This window comes from Arvicola amphibius, chromosome 14 (genome assembly GCF_903992535.2).
Source record: "Arvicola amphibius chromosome 14, mArvAmp1.2, whole genome shotgun sequence".
Lineage (NCBI taxonomy): Eukaryota > Metazoa > Chordata > Mammalia > Rodentia > Cricetidae > Arvicola > Arvicola amphibius.
This window is the reverse complement of record NC_052060.1, coordinates 45,602,107-45,621,221: the sequence shown is the minus strand read 5'-3', so window position 1 is coordinate 45,621,221 and position 19,115 is coordinate 45,602,107. Positions and strand designations below refer to the sequence as shown.

General features: G+C 38.8%; 1 protein-coding gene and 1 pseudogene across 2 annotated transcripts in view; both read right to left on the bottom strand.

Moving 5' to 3' along the window:
* The window catches only part of Stpg2 (sperm tail PG-rich repeat containing 2), a 344,055-nt gene that overhangs the window by 310,383 nt on the left and 14,557 nt on the right, over positions 1-19,115 (bottom strand). For both annotated transcript variants that reach the window (XM_038311496.1, XM_038311498.1), the window contains exons 5-6: positions 6,419-6,531; positions 4,106-4,217 (exon numbers count right to left, since the gene is read on the bottom strand). In XM_038311496.1, the coding sequence (XP_038167424.1) occupies positions 4,106-4,217; positions 6,419-6,531 (225 nt within the window). The remainder of the gene's footprint in view (positions 1-4,105; positions 4,218-6,418; positions 6,532-19,115) is intronic.
* On the bottom strand, positions 865-2,692 carry LOC119801054 (annotated as a pseudogene).

Here is a 19,115-nt window from a genome sequence, read left to right as displayed (position 1 = left end):
GTATCTCTGACACCACCTTCTTTCTCCCAACATTCAGTTTAGTTTTCCTGCCTAGCTCTATTCTGCCCTTCTGTAGGCCAAAGCAGTTTCTTTATTAACCAATGATAATAAAACATATTCACAGCATACAGAGGAAAATCCCACATTATCTCCCTCTTTCTGCCTAAATAAAATTTCTTTAGGTGGAAGCTGCTTGCTCGTTCTCAGCTGCCCATATCCAAAATAATCACACTGAAACTATATTAATTAAAACACTGCTTGGCCTATTAGATTATGCATATTTTTTAGCTAGCTCTTACATCTTAAATTAACCCATTTCTATTATCTGTAAGTCACCATGAGGTTGTGGCCTACCGGCAAGGTTCCAAGGGGCATCTTTGTCCTTCAGCAGCTACACAGCATCTCCCTGACTCTACCTAAACTCTCTATGTATCTCTTCCAGCCTGGCTATATTCTGTCCTTCCATATATCAAAAGAAGTTTCTTTATTGACCAATGGTATTCACAGCATACTGAGGGAAATCCCACATCATCTCCCCTTTTCTGTCTAAATAAAAAGGAAGGTTTTAACTTTAACATAGTAAAATTACATATAATAAAACAGGTATCAAGCAAGAATTACAGTTACAATATTTATATCTACTTTATCTTTTATCATAACTAAAAAAAACTATAATTATAACTATCTATTCTTCAACTCCATCAAAGATCCCAGAAAGACATAATGTTACCTAAGTTAACAGGAAGTGCATGGTAAGCAAGTTCCAAAACTCTTAAATTGACAGAGACATCTCACTGCCTAGACAATCACACAAAGTTCTCTAACATTGGAGCATCCATATTCAGCCTACATGCCATATATCTAGCAGACTTTTTAATGAAGCAGGAAATTTCAAAGACTGTTCTGCCTATATTGGCAGTTGTCCTGCAAAATATCTGGCAGACTGTTTCATGAAGCAGCAACCCTGAAGGACTGTCTCACCCTCTTTTTTTAAGACAGGGAATATTTTATTTAAAACCCATCAGTGAAATGGACAGCTTGGGTCTATGACAAATTCTTCATATTTTAAAGCATAAGTCAGTAACTGTATGAAACCACACATTGTCACATACAAATTAGAGGATCAGACTACATTTTCTATGTTGGAACATAATAAACTTCCCTGTAAATGCAGCACCTTTTTGTGACATTTAATTTAGTATTCCTCTCCTTCTTTCTTACCCTCTCCTTCAACAGAATCCACACCAACTTCCTCATAAAATTTCTCATGGGCCTCAGAGAACTTCCCCTCCTCTTCCAATCCCTTACCCACATACCAATGCACAAAAGCATGCTTGGCTACATCAGATCAAACTTGTGATCTAGGCAAGCCCAGGCCTCAGCAATGGCTGTGGTGTTGATCAGCATGCACACAGCTCTCTGAACCTTGGCCAGGTCTCCACCAGGTATCACAGTGGGAGGTTGGTAATTATGCCATTCTTGAAGCCAGTAGGGCACCAGCCCACTAACTGGATATTACGCTTGGTCTTGATGGTGGCAATGACAACATTGACATCTTTGGGAATCACATCACCACAGCACAGTAGGCAGCAAGTCATGTATTTACCATAATGAGGGTCACATTTCACCATCTGGTTGACAGGCTCAAAGCAGGCATTGGTGATCTCTGCTACAGAAAGCTTCTCATGGTAGGCTTTCTCAGCGGAGATGACAGGGGCATATGTGGCCAGAGGGAAGTGGATGCAAGGGTAGGGTACCAACTTGGTCTGGAATTCTGTCAGGTCAACATTTAGGCCTCCATTAAATCTGAGGGAAGCAGTGATGGAAGATACAATTTGACTTATCAACTTATTTAGGTTAGTGTAAATGGGTGCTCAATATCAAGGTTTCTATGACAGATGTCATAGATGGCCTTATTGTCTACCAAGAAGGCACGATCAGAGTATTTCAGGGTGGTGTGGTTAGTGGGGATGGAATTGTAGGGCTCGACCACAGCAGTGGAAACCTGGGGGCTGGGTAAATGGAGAACTCCAGAAAGATTATTCTTTCCATAATCAACAGAGAGCCACTCTATCAGCAGGGAAGTGAACCCGGAGCCAATTCCCCCACCAAAGCTGTGGAAACCCAAAAAGCCCTGAAGACCTGTGCACTGGTTGGCAATTCTGTCCAAGACAAGGTCAATGATCTCCTTGTCAATGCTGTAGTGGCCACAGGCACAATTATTGGCAGCATCTTCATTGCCTGTGATGAGCTGCTCAGGGTGAAAGAGCTGGTGGTAGGTACCAGTGAGAACTTCATCAATAACTGTGGGTTCCATATCTATGAACACTGCCCAAGGCAAATGCTTGCCAGCCCCTGTCTCACTGAAGAAGGTGTTGAAGGAGTCATCTCCTCCCCCAATGGTCTTGTTACTTGGATGCCATGTTCCAGGCAGTAGAGTTCCCAGCAGGCATTGCTGATCTGGACATCATCCCACGGTACAGCAGGCAGCAAGCTATGTATTTACCATGGTGAGGCCAACGTGGATGGAGGTGCACTCATGCATGCTTCACGGCTTCCCAGAGGATGGCGGAGGCAAGGAGGAGGTGTTGCTTTTTATAGCATGACTCTTGGGCCCTGTCTCACCTTCTTTAGGCAAGTTCAGCAGTCATTTTTCTGTGGGTCCTGCATGTCCAGTTCATACAGCATATCAGCAAACAGTCCAGGCAAGAGCAGTTTCTTGTCCAAATGGCCGGACAGTCACACAAAGTTCTTGCAGGCACCCATCTTCAGCGTGCTGGCTCATAGTATCCAGAAGACTTCTCCATAAAGCAGGAAATTTCAGAGACATTTCCACCTATATTGGAAGTTTGTCAGTCACTTTCTTCTGAGTTCTTCAGAATGTCTGGCAGACTGTTCATGAAGCAGGAACCCTGAAGAACCATCTCACCTTCTTTAGGCAACTTCAGCGGTCATTTTTCTGTGTGTCCTGCATGTCCAATTCATACAGCATACCATAAAGCAGTCCAGTCCCCCATATGTAGTGATATTAGATTTATATTTTAATAAATAAAGCTTTCCTGAAGGTCAGAGAGTAAAACAGCAGCACTGATCAGCTTTACAGTCTGGGCAGTGGTGACACACGCCCTTAATCCCAGTAGCCACACTAGTTTGCCAAAGAAACCGCCAATAGTCATGTGCACCTTTAATCCTAGCACTAGGGAGAAATATAAGATGGGATGAGACAGCTCTCAGACACAGTCTCATTCTGAGATTCCTGGAGGCAGGATCGCCATTTCAGACTGAGGTAAGAGCTAGTGGAGCTGGCTGTTTTGCTTTTCTGACCTTCATGTTAAACCCCAATTTTTTTCTCTAGATTTTTATTAATTATGCTACACCCATAAGCCATCAAAAGAATTTAAGTAAACCCAATACTACATAATCACTTAAACTTCCTAAAAAAAAGTGGGATGGAAAAGACATCACAGGTTTGGTGGGACAGTTCTATATTCTGTCAATTATATTTTAAATAAACGCTGATTGGCCGGTAGCCAGACAGGAAGTAGAGGTAGGGCAATGAGAAGAGGAGTATTCTGGGAAGAAGAAAGCTCAGTCCCGCAGTCCTTCTCAGACCACGGAAGAAGTAAGATGTGACCTGCCCTGCTGAGAAAGGTTCTGAGCCATGTGGCTAACATAAATAAGGAAAATGGGTTAATAGACATTATAAGAGCTAACACGAAGCTAGTGGGCCAATCAGTTTATATCCTAATGTAGACTCTGTGTGATTTTCTTTGGGGCTTACCAGCTGTGGGAACTGGGCAGGACAGAAACCACAACTAGCAGGCCCTCAGGTTACACAGGTTAGGGAGGCTTAGTTCAGTGTAAAGATATTTGAAGAAAAAGAATTGTCTACCATTGAAATAGGAAACAGGTACAGTGAGTTCCTAATGAGGAACTGTCCAAGCAGAGACAGCAACCACATGGCATATACCATAGCCCATTCTACGACACTCATTGAGTGCTACATTTCAGGCACAGAAGACCTGAAAGAACTTTAATCTGGTGACAACGACGACTCAGTGACATTAGAAATATGGAAAACAGATAAATATCCCTTTTAACTCACCTTTTTTTCCTCCTGCAACATTATTTGTTCATAAAACCGTGGGAAAAATATACAATGATTTTCTTGTTGCTCTTTCTTGATGTTAATATTCTCATAATGCACTCTCCTTTTCCTTTGGAAAATTCAGATAGAATTTAAGAGTTTTCAATTTTAAATACAAAAATATTTATATAAGCAAAGATAGTTTTTTACAGCAACAGCTTCTGCTTTAGATGACACTAATAAAATCAATAGGTTGGGCCAATACACTCACATTCTAATGAAAATACATTTTCATATGGTTGCTTTTATTTTTTAAAATCTGGAGCACTGGGGCTGCAAGGATGGTTCCATGGACAAAGGCACTTGTTGTCAAGCCTGATAACCTGAGTTTAATCCCTGGGACCCACATGGTAGAGGAACAGGATGCCTACAGTTGTCCTCCGACCTCAGCACGGGGACGAGTGCACAGGCACATACAGACACACATGAAAAGGAAGGAATCAAAATTCAGAGCACTGTTATAAAATTGTTTGAATAATTATTCCAAATGGAAAATGGGATATAAAAATTATATCAAGAACTGACATCACCAAAGGTAACCAAGACCAAAAATTCCTAATATTCTACATACCACAAGTAATAGTAGCATTCCTTTGGCTGCCATTTTCTTTTAAAACATCACAGACTACATAAGTAAGTGTGAATGTTATGTTTCTAGCATAATTACTAAAAGGATAAAATACAAAAGTGTACCTTTCAGATTAGGAGAGTAAAACAATAAGAATAATGACCTGGGTATAAATTCCTCAAAGGAAGTGCCAAGTTCTATTCTTATTGTATGTCCAATACTGGCAGATAACAAGGATTCAATATTTGTTCAGTAAATGAGCTACAGCCAAGAGTCAAAGCTTCCAACTATGCCCACTGCTAGCATGCAGATGTGTCTGGGTCTGGATACAGAGAAAATAATCACTGGGAAACTTCCCAGGAGAAAACTCATGCTCTGAGGAATGAGCCAGCAGAGAAGCTGGTATCCAATAAACAAAGAAGAGCAAACCACCACTCAGTATTGGTAAAAGTACTTGTCACAAGAACTAATAGTGGAAAGAGAGAACAGACACTGGAAAGTTCTCTGATATACATGGGGGAGAAAGGAGGTTCACACACACACAAAAATTAACAGCTAAAGCTAACCATATGGAGCAATATAGCAGAAGTGCCCCAGATCCCCGAGTCACAGCTAAGCATCCTTGTTGTGTTATGACTTAACCACAGCCCTAATTCAGGATGTGAAACTTTCCAGCACCCTAAAAGGGTTTAAAAGTCAGGTGTTTTCTTTATTCTAGGGGTTTCTCAGAAGGCTTCTCTGGCTACCCTGTGCTTTCCTATCCATGACAGCTTTCTCTTTTACTCGTACTTTAAGCTACTCCTTTTAATGAAGCTCTTCTAGGTTTTAAAGGGAAGCATCTCTTTGTCTTAAAGGCCCTGTTAACAATGGTTTTAGCATAATTTCCTTCCAAATGATTTCTCATCTCAAGATATGATAATGGTCCAGGACCCTTTCTCCTAATAAAGCTAATCCCTGCTGGTAATTATGTGTCAGCTCCTTTTCAAACCAACCACAACCATTCATTCTTTTATCCATGAATGCCATGGTCATGAGTCTCACTAGCTCAGAATATCTTCCCAGTGTTCTGGTCAGAGAATGGAAAAAAGCCAAATGATGCAGAATTCTGACCCACCTTCTTTAAGATATCAAGGAGCTTTTGTGTATTTTACATTAAACACAGTATATCTTACTGAGTGGGTGCATGGGATGTGTACTCAAACAGGTCTCAGTTAAAGTCTAGCTCTAGCACTTAAACAGTCATATAAGCTTGAACATGTTATTTTTCTTTTCTGATGCTTGGATTTTACTAATAAAATATGTAAATAATAGTAACTACAAAGAGACTTGTGACTACTAAATGACATAATGTATATAAAACAACTGACAGAATCTGGCTCATAAGAAGGCAATAGCCTTCTTAAGAATCATTCCAAAATATAATACTCTTTAGAGTTTTTCGTGCTAATTTTCCTTTTTCTTAATAGGATAACCTCATCTGAACTAATACAATACTTTACAGTCAGCAACTATATTAATGATGTTTAAGATGTTCCACTCTTACTCTCTCTCCAAGGTTTCACTAAGTAATCCTGAAGGACCTGAGAATCATTATGTAACCCACTCTGGTCTTGAACTTGCAGCAATCCTCCTATCTCTGCCTTCCACATGCAGGAATCACAGGTGTGTATCACCATGCCCAACTGCTATTTATTTTTACTTACTGGATGATATCATACTGTCCGGGACCAGGACCTAAATGTTTGAGCAATTCTTGTCTTCCTGTAGCATTGCCAAAATGTACACCTTTGTATTTCAAAGTTGATTTAGGATAATCCTAAAATTAAGAAAAAGTAAGAAAAAGAGCATGAGGCAAATTGAAAAATATTGTTAAATTTGACTGAGGTCTAATTACATAGCAAGAATATCCTTAATCAAAGAAGTTCCACCAGTAAAATCAGGGCTCTTTAAGCTGAATACTGCCCGTCTGTCTCATATGTCAATCAGGATTCTCCGAGAATTGCCTCTAATATTAGTCTACACTGAGCCAGTGTGAGCACTTTGCTCTTGGTACTACATTGGCAATTTAATGCCTCCAGAACAATGAAGAGCAGTTCCACCTCTGGAAAGAAGTTGAACGTAGTATTTAAAATATATATGTGTATATATACACATATATATTTTTTAATATATATAATATGTTAATTAAAGATTGAGAAAATACAAATAAAACCAAGAGACCTCAGGCAATTAACTACATAATATTTAAAAACATATTCATGTAGTTTTATAAGAATAACAAGTGGGGCCGGGCGATGGTGGCGCATGCCTTTAATCCCAGCACTCGGGAGGCAGAGGCAGGCGGATCTCTGTGAGTTCGAGACTAGCCTGGTCTACAAGAGCTAGTTCCAGGACAGGCTCCAAAGCCACAGAGAAACCCTGTCTCGAAAAACCAAAAAAAAAAAAAAAAAAAAAAAAAAAAAAAAAAAAAAAAAAAAAAAAGAATAACAAGTGGGTAATAATAAATTAAATACTATCCTAGATCATGATGCTGCTAATATATGAGATTAGGATCATTTTTTTTTTTTGGTTTTTCGAGACAGGGTTTCACTGTAGTTTTAGAGCCTGTCCTGGAACTAGCTCTTGTAGACCAGGCTGGCCTCGAACTCGCAGAGATCCGCCTGCCTCTGCCTCCCAAGTGCTGGGATTAAAGGCGTGCGCCACCACCGCCCGGCTAGGATCATTTTTTTAATACCAAAGAAATTGTTTGTAATGGTTTAAGTAAAATGCTGCAGGTCCCCAAGTGGCAGCAGTGGACAACAGGCCATGAGACCACACCACAGGTCCCCAAGTGGTGGCAAGCGGCCGGCAGCAGGTCAGCAGGTCCCAAGACCACAACAGGCCATGAAGGCAGCCAGGTCCCAGGCAGGAAGTCGCGTGGCGGGTGAGAGACCAAGATGGATAGGCACACCATGCAGAGTGAAGTTGGATATTTATTTAGTGGGTTATGGAAGGGAAGGGGAGAAGGGGGAAGAGCAGAAAGAGAGGCAGAGAGAGAGAGAGAGAGAGAGAGAGAGAGAGAGAGAGAGAGAGAGAGAAACAGAGATGGGGGAAGGAGAAGTGGGGAGAAGGGAGAGACAGAAGCTGCCCTTTCAAGAGGGAGAGATGGAAAGTAAGGGACTCAGGCTGGAAGCTGAAGATCAGCTTGCCTTGGTGGATGGGGGAGGGGCCTTGTCTCTTAAAGGGACAGGACATACCATTACATTATTTTTGTCAGGAAAAAAAAAAATCAACCAACATTTTTCCTTAACACTGATAAGAATAGATATCAAACTTAAACATGAACTACTACAAAAAGTTAAAGTACTGGTTTTCTCAGCAAGTAAAACAAGAAAATATAATGCAGTAAAAACGGTGAATTCCCTTCCAAAGGCTCTATTCTCTTGTTGTGCTATAGTCTTCTTAATGAAATCATTTAAGAGACCAGGAGAGATGGCTCAGTGTTAAGGGCAGTACTGCTCTGGCACCTAGGTTCAGTTCCCTATACCCACATGGCAGCTCACAACCATCTGCAATCCAAAGTTCTCTTATGGCCTCTGTGGGGACTTCAATAATGTGAAGCACATATATACAAGCAGGCAAAATTTCAATAAATAAATTAGCAATAAATAAATCCTATAAGAAACAAGCCATTTAAATTTTTTAACAATACTGTTTTAACTGAAGGTAGACAATAAATTCCAGATTACTTATTGTTCATTTATCTGAAAAGCTGTCTTTGTAAACTATGGGGGTCTTGTTTTATATATCTGTTGTTAAGCCTGCATCCATGTCTGTGTACCACATGCATGCAGTTCATGAGGAACCAGAAAAGGCATTGAATCTCTTGGAGCTGAAAGTAGTGTTATAGATGACTGTGAGTTGCCATGTGTGTACTGGGAATTAAACCTAGTTTCCTCAAAGAACTGAGCCGTCTCTCCAGACCAAAATAGTTTAAAATAAGGTTGAATTACTAAAACCATTACTATATACTGAATAAAATCCCTATAACATAGTTTAACTACATAAAACAGTGTATCTAGTGTTCTAGATGATTTACTATTTAAGCACATTGTAATAAACTATCATTTATCATTACAAACATTATCAGTGCAACAAATAGAAATGCTAGTACCACAAAGCACAATTTCAGTTCAAACTCCTATCTACTGACCCTCACCTAGACTTCAAGAGTTGTATAAAACACACACACACACACACACACACACACACACACACACTTTAAAGGGTTTCCAGAACATGCACAAGGCCCCACAGCATGTGAGAAGAGCTGCAGCTGACCTCTGTTAACGTATCTGAAAGGCAGAAGCTGGGGATGATGCTTGGATTTTTGGTAATGAATAGTCAGTGATTTCTGGTGAGAGAAGCAACATTCAAAGGCTTTGGAATGCTGTGACAGAATCCAAAAAGGAGCCACTGCATCTGGACACAAGAGCTGAATGTGGAAAAATGGAGTCACCAGATGTTGTGTGGCAGTTTCCTCTGAGATTAAAACTTTGCATCTTAGAGAAAAATTTGTCAAGACACAGGGTGTTAAAGGAGAGATAAAACAGCAGGAGTTCTAAGGAGGAAGCTTATAAAGACACAGGATGCTTCTGAAAAGGCAAGAAAACAACAGGATGTTCTAACATTCTGTTCTGCAGGGAAGCTCATTAAGCTCAAGAAGTAAACAACTCAATAGCTTTGGGAAGTCACTGAAACTGAACAGACTCACTGGGTCCCTCCTTTCTCAAGTGAATATGAGCAGTCAGGATTGCTGAGAAACACTCAGACAAGCTGTTCTGCTTGGAATAGGCAGAGATGAAACAAACCATCTAGAAGAAACTGCAACCAGCAGAACTGCCTGAAAGAGTTTACATAACCTGAGCTGCCCAAGACACTCTCCAACCCTGTTAAACTGCCTTCAGGCTGGCAGAGCATTCCAGCTTTCATGAGCTGTCACCTATGCTGGGATAGGCTTTCAGTGACATGCTGGTGGCCATATCAGAGGAACAGCAGGTCAATTGAAGTTGAGGTATCAGCCCACCAGGAGGAAAATTCCTGACTGGTGAACCACAGACTGCAGAATGTCTTTTGCTTCTGCTGTGCCTTTGTATGTTTGCCACTGCTGTATTTCTCTGGTATCTGGCATGGTGTGAATGGGTGGGGAGAGTAAACTAGTGTGTTTATCTCATGGAAATACCCTGTTCTATTGGGCATTCTTTACCTGTGGATTATTATGAAGATGATTTCTTCCTAAACTGTGCTAATTGATAATAATAACAGTGTTAGTTTAAATAGTTTTGTTGATATAAAAAAACAAAACAAGGGAGTGTCACACAACTAGAACACATGAGTTTCTATTGAGGAGACGTATAGACTGTGACTTAGGGCAATGATTAAGAAAAACAATTGAGTCTTAGTAGCCCAGCTAGCTTAAATTCTTTTAACTTTAATGTTGGGAGATGTGTTCACAAGTTTCAAAGTGCATCACAGCTGAAACAAAGCTTTGAAAATAACAACGTTAGACTACAATGTTTTTGTCAAAGAGCTTTAAGGTGAAAAACACAAGAAGACAAACAAAGTTTTAGAAAAGCATATAGTTAAATGAGAAACTCATTAAGGTAAGGGAACAAGAACAAAGCAACCCAGTTATCATTGGCTGATGTGTCTTTTTTGCTAGGATTGCTTAATGACCAAAAGTGATGATTAATTCCTTATACCCATTTCTGCCCTAATGCCTGGTACTGTAAACCTAGTTTCAATATAAGAAACTATTGATGAGTGAGTATGCACCCTAAAGATTTAAAGTAGAGCTGATTATTTTTCATGTGTAAAAGTTTAGATTTGTGATTCTTTTAAGATTCCTTATAAGATTACCTTTCAAGATAAGTAATAGAGTGATTGGTTCTTTCTTCATAACTACAAAAGGCAGCCTACCAGTAAAAGAATATCTTGCTTGTTTACACACTGTTAATCTATAACAAGCTGCCATCCTGGTCTAAAAGAGCTAGTTCAAAGAAACGCTCCAAAACTACAGAGAAATTCTGTCTCAAAAAACAAAAATAAAGTAAAATAAAATTAAATAAATAAATAAGAATTGATAAAAAAAAATCAGTGTTCTTTTGGAGCCCCGTCTAATAGAGCATAATACCAATAATATATAAAATGGGTATTGTCATGGCTGTGATAGATCACACTGGTTGTAATGATCAACAGAAAGCACCATCTGGCAAAGACTGCAGGGCCTGGTGGGGCAGAAGCTGTTTTCACTGCAAATAGTGCACAGGAAGCACAGAAGAGAGTCCCCAAAGACTTCAAGAAACACCCAGGAAATAAAATTCTACAGAAGGCTAGAGGTCCTCTTATTTGATGAAGCCTAGGAAATGTGATATTATATAAATAAAAGGATTCATTCTTATCTCTTCTGGAATGACTTTAGTATTGTTTATATCTCACTATGCTTGAATTACTGAGTTGCAGATTCCTTCTTATGAATTACAACACAAAGAGAGAGTCATCTTCTCTTCAGTGTGGGCACTCAGCCTTAACATTGATGCGTGATGGGTGAAGGAGTCCCATAAAGCATTACATCAAATGAAGATATATTGTTATTATTGTCATTACAAGTAAGGTTTCCAATTGATATACGATGATGAATCTCAGCCTTTTATCAGATCCTTGAAAGAAAAGTCTATGAATAAAAAGTTAAAGAGCTATCTACCAACCAAGCTCTATAATACAGTGTGTGTGTGTGTGTGTGTGTGTGTGTATGTTTCCACGCTATGGGACTCCTAGGGTTAGAAAGAAGGAAAGTAAGAAAACCTAACACAAAAGGAAATAAGGAATGGTATCTAAAGGCCTTAAAACAAGGTTACATGAATTACTTTAAAGTTCTTCAAAATGGCTTACTAGTGGCTGTGTTCTCAAAAACTAATGTCAAAAACTAATGTCAACTCTTTAACTGAAATTTTGATCTTTTATTTGAAAATACATTAATCCTAACTTATTGCAAACTCCATATGTGTAAGGGTAACTTTCACCTTTCACCTGGAGGAAGCACTTGATGGTGTCTCCTTGGCATCATCCCTTTGAGGTGACTAAAAAGGGTCACTTAAACACAAGCATCCATTACTGTATTCGGGAGCTAACATGACTCCTGAGAAACCCAGATATAGATATGCTGGACAGAGAATGTTCTGCATCCTAGGCAGGGTAGAAGCCACAGTTGAAAATACAGGGTAAATTCTGATGATAGGAAAACCATCATTTCCCACTTTCGCTGCATTTGTTTATAATTAAAAATGAAGAAGAACTTCATAATCATACAGACATGCCCTAGTACTAATCCAAAAATATGGCCATGTTGAATATCTTAGATATTTGTACTGCACACAGCAATGTATCTTATACATTCACTCTAGCCTACAGATGTATAAAAATATTAAAACTTTTATATCACATTTTTAACCTTACAAAAATCATAAGTGAGGTGAAGTAGCTCAGGCCTTTCATCCCAGCATTTGAGATGCAAAGGAAGGCAGATCTGTGAGAATCTGAAGATAGCCTGACCTGCATAGCAAACTACCAGGCCAAACAGGGCTACACAGTAAGGAAAAAAAAAATTATGTCAATCACCTTCCCACTGTATTAAGGATTGAACCTAGGTCTTTAAATGTGCTACTTAAGTGTGCTATCACTGAACTACACACCTAACGAAGGATTGTATCAACACAGTTTAGGAACTTGAGTAGAAATATGTCCAAGAAGCATTCTTCATTACTGAGATTTTACAGTTCAATCTCTGAACAATTCAAAATGAAATCCTTTATATATGCATATCTACATGCACATGTGAATAAACACACAGGTAAGCACAAAATTTAAGACACTAGCAAAATAATTTTCCCATATGAACAGTAAGAGGCATACTTAAACCATGTGAATGAACAGCTACCAATTAGCTCATTAGCCTCTATAGCACTCAGTAAACGTTTAATCTCAAATTTAACTTGAAAGGCTTAAAAAGCAAAACCCGAAGGATAAATTGATGCACATTTAATCCTCAATCACATATGCTTTCATGTTAAGAATTGTTGCCAATGCCAATTCCAAGGTCATTGTCAATGTGGAAAGTTACCAACAAATAAAATATGCCTTAATTGAAGCAAACTCAGCACAGAGCTGTGACACTTTAAGTGAATGCTTTAATGAAATTTGAAGAAGAATTACTGACTGCCACTCTGACTGACAATTAGATGGATGAAGAGGGGACTTTCACCCCTCATCTTTCCATCATTAAATGTGGAAATAGACTTGTGGAGAATGAGAAGCTTTGCGGTGCATCAGCTGAAGACTGATGGGATGCTCTGTGGCGGCTCAGAGGTCAGGAGCGTGATTTCACTTCCAACCTCCTTGTGGAAAAAAATCTAGAAATACATCCCTAGCTGTTATTTAGAAATGAGAAAGGCTGTGCTTTATATTTCAAAATGTTTTACTAAATAAATTATATACAAAATTTCTCTGCAGGTGAACTTAGCTGAAATATATCATTTGTCAGTTATAAAGCAATTCTATATCTAAGCTTTAACATATACCTTCAGGAGACATGACTTATTCATTAGAAAATGCACAATAATTACCCATCTCTTATATTATTTTGCTAACACTTCATTGTGTTCCTACCTGGACAGTGATGCTAAATACAGTACTATCCCCAAAAAGGATAAAAAGAGCTGCAAAGAAAAATCAGAAATTTCGATATGATTTGATTGAGCATTACTACAGTATCATTTATATAGCGGTTGTCAGAATCTGTTTTCTGCAGAAGCAGGAAGAAATGGTACCTTCTGCTACCAAGCTTTCACCCAGTCTCAAACTCAGGATGCAAATTTCACAGACTATCACAATAAACTTGCAACTGAGCTTTATTGAATCTTCCTAAATACAGAGAAAGATGCCTCTAAGTCATGTGTAAACTTAAGTTTTTATATGGCTTGCTTGCTTAATTAAATTATATTTGCACTTGTAGACCAGTAAATATTAGTGGGAATGATTCAATAATTACTAAAATAGGTCATCTACTAAAATGGGTCTATTCATGAGCTATTATAATAATTTTCTTGTTTTCTAAGAATAATTTGACCAGAGGTAAAGCTTATGAGTCAGTATATTAATTATTCATGTGAAAAAATATTATGAATCTAGGAAATCTTAAAAGCATTCCTAATAAGTAATATATATATATATATATCTTGCTAATATATGACAAATTATTATAAAACAAAGAAATAGTTTACTACAAAAATCTTCCACCCAAGGATCAATGAACATCACTGAAGAGATATGGAAGATGGCAGAAGCCAGAGAACAAGGAAATCTGCTGTGAGATTGTGCCTTTTAGCTATGATAGGGAAGCAGTATCCTCATAAAACCTCAGCAGCATGGCTTCCTAAACAAGAACTGGACAATTCCAACACCAGTTGACATCCCAACATAGATGAGGGAAATTTCACCAAGCCCCAACCCTAGATGAAGAGTCACAGGCAATTAACAACTGCTGAGAGAGGGAGATTAGTCTTCCCAAGGAAAAGCCCCATCTGATTATCCTAGAAACATATACATGCAGGTAACACGGAGTGGATGCAACAGGTTATATTTATATGTTTACTCAGTGTGTGTATATGTAACAGTGGTTAAAGAAGAGGAGCTGTGAATCCCAGTGAAACACAGGCAGGAGGAGGGAGGGGGAATGCTGTAATTATATTTTAACTAAAATTTTAAAAATACATTGTAAGAAATTCTGAAGATATAAAATAAGTATGGATGGCCAAGCATATGTGAAGGATTTCAAGCCCTTTGGGCACATGCATAGCTGGGTCATATAATTTTAGCTTTGTGAGGATTCTCCACAGTGATTTCTAGAGTATCTGGATAGGTTTACAGGTAACATCAACAGAAAAAGGGGATTATCTTTTCTCCACAATCCCTCCAGCATCTGTTTTCTGTTGTTCAGCTGAGGTTTGCCATTCTGACTCAAGTAAGATTAAAAACTCAGAGTTGTCTTAACATACATTTTCCTAATTACTAAAGATAATTTTTCAAGATATCTGTTAGCCACTTTTTTTTCTCCTTTTGAGAACTCTCTGTTTGGGTCCCAGGTCAACCTTACTAACAGGTCATTTGCTTTGGCCCTTTGTGTTTTGTGGTATTTATATATTTTGGATATTAATTCTATGTCACATGTATAGCCGTCAAAGAGTCTCTCCCAAATCTATGAAATATCATCACCCATTTGATTTGTTTTCTAAAACCCACTTGTCAATTTTTTTTTTTTTTTTTAGTTCTTAGGCAAATAGTGTCTTTCTTATTCAGAAAGTTCTCTCTTAAGGAACACCTATGTCCCATAAGGCGCTGCCTGTTTTCCTCTATCAGTTTTTGATGTTTTGGGGTTTCACATTTAGGTCTTTGATCTACGTGGAGCTGGTTTCTGTGAAAGGCGATAGAGATGGCCTGACTTGGTTATTTTACATGTGGACAACCAGTTTCCAAACAACATTTGTCGAAGATGCTTTCTTTTCTCCACCTTATGTTTGAAATCTCGCAGAGAGAAGGACAGTGGCTCCGTCTAGGAGAGGGGAACCAGTCTCCTTTACATCTAATATTCCAGCCTTATTTTAAGGATAAGGGCAACGTACTTGTTTATGTGACTTCTTCTCAGATGAAAATAGGGTCCGGATTTAGCAACTATGGTTTTTTGGATTTTTTCCACTTCTCCAGTACTTTGCTAAAAGCCTTTATTGAGAAGGAGAGTTTTCCGGAGGAGCCTTTAGGTGTTGTAAGTAGATGTTCGTGTCGTTTGCGCAGAGCAACAATCCCAATCCTTGTGTTCTTATTTGTGACTCTTTTATTCCTTTCCTGTCTGGTTTGAAGTAAGACACTGAACACTGTTGACTAAGAGTGGAGAGACTAGAAATACTTGTCTTATTACATATGTGAAAGGAAAGTCTCTCAATCTGTCCCCATTTAACACAATGTTATATAAAGGCATTCTATCATAGATATCCTTTACTTGGTCATGTTCTTTCATTTTTTTATTTTATAGAGCACTTGGAGAAATATTCTATCTTCTAGGAAGGGTTAGCAAGATTCAGCAGGGAACACATGACTTTTCTTGGTTGAGGGGTTGGGGGAGTATATTTTTGTTGTTGATGATGATGGTGTTTTAAACCTTACTTACTGACTGTCTTAGTTAGGGTTTCTATTTCCATGAAAAGACACCATGTCCACAGCAACTCCTATAAAGGAAGCCATTTAATTGGGGCTGCCTTACAAGTTTCAGAGGTTTAGTGTTGTAGAATATTATTTTAAGCTATATTACTTTTGTTTATGCTCCAGAACATTTGTTTAATGATGCAAAGATGTGTTTGATTAAATAAAATTTACCTGCAGTCAAAAGGCTGGAGTCATCAACTAGCTGACAGGAAGTTGTAGGGAGGAGGCAGGTGGAAAAGGGTTTTTAAGGGGCCACAAGAAGCATGAGAACTTCTTGAGACAAGCAAGGAGGTGAGCTAGGTAAGCTTCTTGCTGTTCAGCCTCTCTGGAGAGCAGGATTCTACTTCAACCTTTGAATACTGAGTTCTTTAGAGAGACAGAAATTTAAATAGGTTCCCTTTGTAGCACTGAAAGAGTGGGTGCCTGAGGGAATAGAATTTCCTCAAGCCCTGGCTCTTGCAGCCTAACCATTGCTGGAAGCAGCAGAACTGCAGTTGCAGACTAGGACAGCCACAACTTAAAAAAGCAGTAACAATTAAAAACAGAGGACAACAGTTTAGCCTATTATCACCATGGCAGGAAGTAAAGCAGCATGCAGGCAGACATGGTGCTGGAGAGTTCTCCATCTTGATCCACAGGCAACAGAAAGTGAACTGTCTTCCACAGTGGGCAATGCTTAAGCACACCTCAAAGACCTCAAAGCCCACCCCCACAGTGACATACTTCCTTCAACAAGGCCATACTCCAACAGGTCACTCCTCCTAAGAATGCCAGTCCTTATAGGCCAAGTATTCAAATATAAGTCTACAGGGGCCATACCGATTCCAACCACCACACTGTCATAGGTCTTCTAGTCTGTTTCTATCTTCTTGATTTAATTTTGCTAGATCACTTGGGTCTAGGAATTTGTTTCTTCTGTGGTTTCCTTTAATTGATTCCTTGGGAATTTTATAGCATGCACCCTGAGCATGCTTATTTCCCAATCCTTCCATTTCCTCCCAGCTTGCCTTGTGACACTCCTCCCAATTAAAAAAAAAGTTCCATTTGTGTTATCCATATACTCACTGGAATACGGTCAAACTCTCAGTGGCCTGTCCTTTAAGTAGAACTGAGTCATTCCTCCGCCTCCCCAAGAAGCCATCGGTTGTGCTTCAGCATCCTCATCACAATCCCTAAAAGTTCTCTTCCATGGCTTCTTATTTAGGCTGCTACCCTTTTGCGGGGGAGGTTGGAAGGTAGGGTTTGTCACAGAAGCCTTCCATGTCCCTCCCTCTCAACTGTGTGACTGCAATCATTGATATCACTGCAAAAGTAGCTTCCTTGCTCTTTACAGTAAACAAATGGAAGCACAAGTCATGGGCTTCCACATGATTTCTGGCAACAGCACAGAACCTGGCTGCAGTAGGAACACGGACCCAAACAAGGCCTTCAGAAGTAGCCTGAACCACAGACATCAACTTGGCCTCAGGTGGCAGTGAGGGTCACTCACAACAATATGGCCCCCAGAGGCAATAATGTAAATTTTCAGAGTACCTTCTAATGATTGTCCTGATTTCATGAGAAACTGATTACATTCTCCTTTCCATCTCTAATCTTATTTAGCTATTATTTTATGCATGTGCATGTATGCATTCGTGTGTGTGTGTGTGTGTGTGTGTGTGTGTGTGTGACACATATGTGCCCACTGAGGCTATAAATGGTAGTTAGATTCCCTAGAGCTACGGTTACAGATGACTCTGAGCTACCTAATGATGGCAGTTGCTTTAGGAAGCTCTAGAAAGGCAACAAGACCTCTCTTAACCGCTGAGTCATCCCTACAGCTCCCTTGTCTCCAGTTTATTTAATCTGAATCTTTTCTTTCTCCTTCTTTTGGTTATACTGGTATATTTATTTAAGATCTTTAATTTTTATTTTATTGTCACTTATTTATATTTATATGTATGCCATGGTGCACGTGGAGGTAAGAGAAAAACATTCAGGAACTGGTTCTTTCCTTCTGCCACATAGAATCTATGGAGTTAATTCAGCTTTCCATGCTTAGTGTGAAGCACCTCAAACTACCTAACCATTTCACTGGCACCCAGAATTTTTAATATAAACAGATAAACAGTCATAGCCATAAGCTTTCTTCTTGGAGGAGGAGGTCTTAGGTATATCCCAAAGATTCTGGTAAGTTGTGTTTTTCCATTCATTTGACTCTAAGAACTTTTTTTCTGCCTGTTTTCTCAATGACCCACTGGCTATTCAAAAGCATAATGTGGAAAGGTGCTACAGGTTACCACATCTGTGAGGTAACAAACAAACTGAACAAAGAAACTGGAAACAAATTTGCCTTCAGAAATGAACAGATATTCCACCAGTAGCAATGCAAAGCAATCTTACATGGGTCTATACCATCAAATCCTCAAGTCCAGAATGAACCTACAGTTCCTTCTACCTCTTGCTAGTACAGAAGTAGTTCAAGACCTACAGATAAAAGCTTAAATATTCTCAAGACGGTTTTTCTTTGTTATGCTCAGTTATAAATTTTAAAACCATTAATATTTTTATTATATCACAGCATTATGATAAGTAAATATATTGGGGTAAGGAGTCAGGTTCCTTGCTGTGAAAAGGGACAGGTTAGAAAGGCTTTGTTTTCAGACTGTAAACAGAAGTATATTTATAAGGTCAGACTCAAAGCTAGTGGTAGTAATCCTTAACTATTCATTTCTCACTCTGTCCTCAGGTGCCCTCAAAGCAATGATACAATCAAATCTCTACCTGAAGAAAACAGGATCTCTTAAAGAAATGGCTAATGGGAAACTGGGGAAGGAAAAAGTGATATAACATGTTAAATGTGCAAGGTAATATGACATTTCAAAAGGACACATTAGCAGAGTATAGGGACTTCCCAGAATAAAATATGAAATAAGTTATGTTCAAAAATTAACAATGAAAGTAATAAATTATAATATTTTAAGGAAAACAGAAATGCATGAATCTGATATAAATACATGAGAATGAACCTAAAATTCTCCTTTAAAATATTTTAAAAGTGCCAAAAACAGACATTATAGAGAAGATGAAGTCAGAAAGCCAACATTTGATAAGTACCACACTAAAACA